This window comes from Belonocnema kinseyi, chromosome 7 (assembly GCF_010883055.1).
Source record: "Belonocnema kinseyi isolate 2016_QV_RU_SX_M_011 chromosome 7, B_treatae_v1, whole genome shotgun sequence".
Lineage (NCBI taxonomy): Eukaryota > Metazoa > Arthropoda > Insecta > Hymenoptera > Cynipidae > Belonocnema > Belonocnema kinseyi.
The window spans coordinates 108,876,610-108,880,013 of record NC_046663.1 but is presented as its reverse complement, the minus strand read 5'-3'; the positions used below and the strand labels follow the sequence as shown (position 1 = coordinate 108,880,013).

At 41.8% G+C, this 3,404-nt stretch overlaps 1 protein-coding gene across 1 annotated transcript in view; it reads left to right on the top strand.

Annotated features, from left to right (window-relative positions):
- The window catches only part of LOC117176610, a 3,076-nt gene extending 344 nt beyond the window's left edge, over positions 1–2,732 (top strand). Inside the window, exon 2 of the mRNA XM_033366864.1 lies at positions 2,135–2,732. Within this exon, the coding sequence (XP_033222755.1) occupies positions 2,135–2,732 (598 nt within the window). The remainder of the gene's footprint in view (positions 1–2,134) is intronic.
- Positions 2,733–3,404: the final 672 nt, after the last annotated feature.

The following is a 3,404-nucleotide window of genomic DNA, read 5'->3' as shown; positions in this document are numbered from 1 at the left end:
GGTTGATATATTTTTGCGTCATTATACCTAAAGATTTATTAGCCTATTAGCTAGAAAAAATTATAGGCTCTTCAGTCAGAAAACGCATCTAAATAGGCTGTCAAGTTTAGCTATATTTATCACCTAGAATATCTAGCTGAACCTGGTTAGGTGTGACACCTATACTTGTTTAGAAATTGAAACATAAACATTACAGCTAAATTTTCTAGATACTGCACCTATATTTTGCCTCCAAGAAAATCTGTTCAATACAGCTAACTATTTAGGAAGACGAAATCCAGCGATACTTTCTAGCTGGGATAGCAAGAATTCTAGGTAATATACCTAAAAAATGTTTTCAGTGTAGTTAACTTTGTTAACCACTAAGGAGTTGCCAGTCAAACTTATTGTTAGTTTTTAGCATCCAAACAATCATTCCCCGTGGGTTTGAATAGTTCTAAAATGACGTTTTTTCACTCGAATTTCAGACCAGTTTAACGATAAATTGTTTCAAAATGTACCAACAGCTGTTAGCCAGTCAACGAGTTTCGAACTATTGACATATGAAAACAAAAGAATCTGGAATTTTAGTGAGTACTCAAATGACGTCCATGGAATTGTCGCGAGCTCCCGGACATTTTGATGAATAATAATATCTATGTGTTCATAAAATACGTCCACGTGGACAAAATACGGGGGGGGGGGGGGTATTTGTCAAAATTTACGGCTGTCCACGAGAGGGGTGGGGAGGTCAAAAAGTGGTGAAAAATTGTCCACGTGGTATATAGATAGCCCCGAATCTTAAGTCAAAGTGTGTTGATCCCTCGCTTCCCCACGCCGGCGGTAACGATTTCATGAATATTATTTTTTATCCTTCGAGCCGGATCCTGGGTGCGCGAGGCAGCACATACATATTTAATCACGAGGCGAACTAAATCGCTTGAGATTGTGTCTTAATAACTGTGCTGGGCCTATGCTTTGATGCTTGTTTTTATTTCTGATAGCCAGTGCTAGGACTGTATTTTGATAACAGAAATTACATGTATTATGTCTAATTTGATTACTATGATAAGAATCTCATACAAAAATTCTCTAAGGTATGTGTAACCATGAATTTTCATATCAATAAATTATGACTCGATATAGCGACCTTTGGGGAAGCATGCTTTCTGATGCGCAACGGCCGGTCGCCATATAAGAGCGCCTGCGGGCCATGACTGCGACTCTTGACTGCTCAAACGGTTTCTGGAAATCTTTTTGAATCTTGATGCTGTTTGGCGAGATGTAGATGGTGATCCGAAGCCTCGCATTGTCTTTAATGCAGCACAAAGAAGAACATCAGGACTGGCTTTGTATCATCTGTTATATACAGGACCAAAATTACAAAATGACCCCGCTGATATTGCTACTCGAGGAACGGATCCTCATTCTTTAGCAAATCTTACGCTGTGGTGGCATGGCCCACAATAGTTTCGACAAACTGAAGTTCATTGGCCAATACTTTCGTACGTTCATGAAGCCTTAAACTTCTTCTCAAGCCAGTAGCGAAGCGTTCCCAACTTATGTATCAACGTCTTTCACCTAAAGAAATACATCAGGCGTTTCTGGCTTACATATTCTGGTCACAAAGCTACCTTTTTAAGGACGAATTGGATAACCTGCGTCCGGGAAAATTACTAAAGCGACATAATCCACTTAGTCTTTTACATACATTCATCGATTCCACTGAAATTCTGAGAATCGGTGGACGAATAGCGAACTCTTATCTGCCTTATGATCAACGAAAGCCAGTCATCTTACTCGGTGAAAGTCCTTTCGCGAAACTGATTGTTAACTGGGCCTACCGAACAGCCCAACATGGTGGGTTTCAATTAACCTAATCTAATGCTGTTCGCCGAGCATAGATTATTCGAGGTCGCGTTCTTGTCAAAGCACATATTCGTGATTTGCACCCGCATCAGACGCGGCTACCGTACCAGTAAAGGATACATAGCCCTATTCATCTGCTTAAGCCCAAAAGTCGTGCATCTTGAAGTTGTCGGAGATCTCACCATGCAATCTTTTCTCGCGGCTCTACTACGCTTGGCTGGCCGTCAAGGTGCCCCTCGTGAAATCTAGAGTGATAATGCTACCACATTCCATGGTGCTGATGCAGAGCTTCGTTCAATACTGCGAGAGCAGAAATCAATTGGGACTTGGTGCAGGATTCTTCGGCGAACCGAAGCATAAAATGGAAGTTCATTCTACCGTCTGCTCCTCACTTTGGCGGCTTATGGGAAGCTCACATTAAATCAGCAAAATCTTTTATCAAGAAGGTAATTGGGACACAAAACCTTACTTATGAAGTGTTCTCTACCTTGACTGTGGAGATTGAAGCATGCATGAATTCTCGGCCTTTACTTCCACTCATTGGCGATCTGGACGATGTCAACATCTTAACTCCAGGCCATGTTCTCATCGGTAGGACCTTAGAACAGATTCCGAAACCATCAAATGCGGATGCAGATCTGAAATACGTTACTCATTGCCGCTTTGCCCAAGCAATGCGTAATCGGTTTTGGAAACGCTGGTCTCAGGAATACCTGCATATGCTTCAACAGCGAAATAAGTGGACTATCCCGAAGCGTAATTATAAAATTGGAGACATTGTGCTGATTGTAGATCCCTCGCTGATTAAACATGGGACATGGCCTTTGGGACGAATAACTGACGTTTTTTTGCACAGGACGGCCTTGTGCATTCTGCTTCCGTAAAAACTGCCTTTTTGGATTACGATCGCCCCATCGTTAAATTGTGTTGGCTACCAGTCGTGCATTGATTATACTCTTTGAATTGTATGTCTCACGGCTGGCGAAACTAAATCTTTTACTGTCATCCGTGACAACTTTTGTCGTGTACTTCAAGGCGGGCGACTCTTGGTCGTTTGATTTTCCTAGCATGAAATTTATGTCGTTCAGCGAACGAGGCAGGTGGATTCGACTAATAGTGTTATTCTCCAATGTTTATACTACCTATGCATTTTATTCAAGTTTTGACTTTGAACTTTTCTGTTTCTGCTTGAGTGGGAAGGCAGGTAGCAATGTATCTCGCGCTCATGAGGGGCGCCTTCCCTCTTTTCTGAACCCAGTTTGATCTTGACCTTTGTGAGGATGACATCAGTTTGGCGAGTTCACTTTGGTTTCTACAAGTGGGTGATTTTTCCTACTGAACAGTAGCTTTAATAACTGTAATTTTTGTTCTCTCTTTGAGTTTAGTTAATAATTTTGTGAAGTGACTTTCCTGACTCGATCGTCTTTCGATGTTGCGGGAAGTGAGGAGTCGGAAGACTTATACCTCCGGTTGCGTCGGGATCGATTGTTCTAGAAGAGCAATCGTGTTCGTCACTCCCAGAGCCTACATCTGTGCGAATTTCATAACCAAACCAA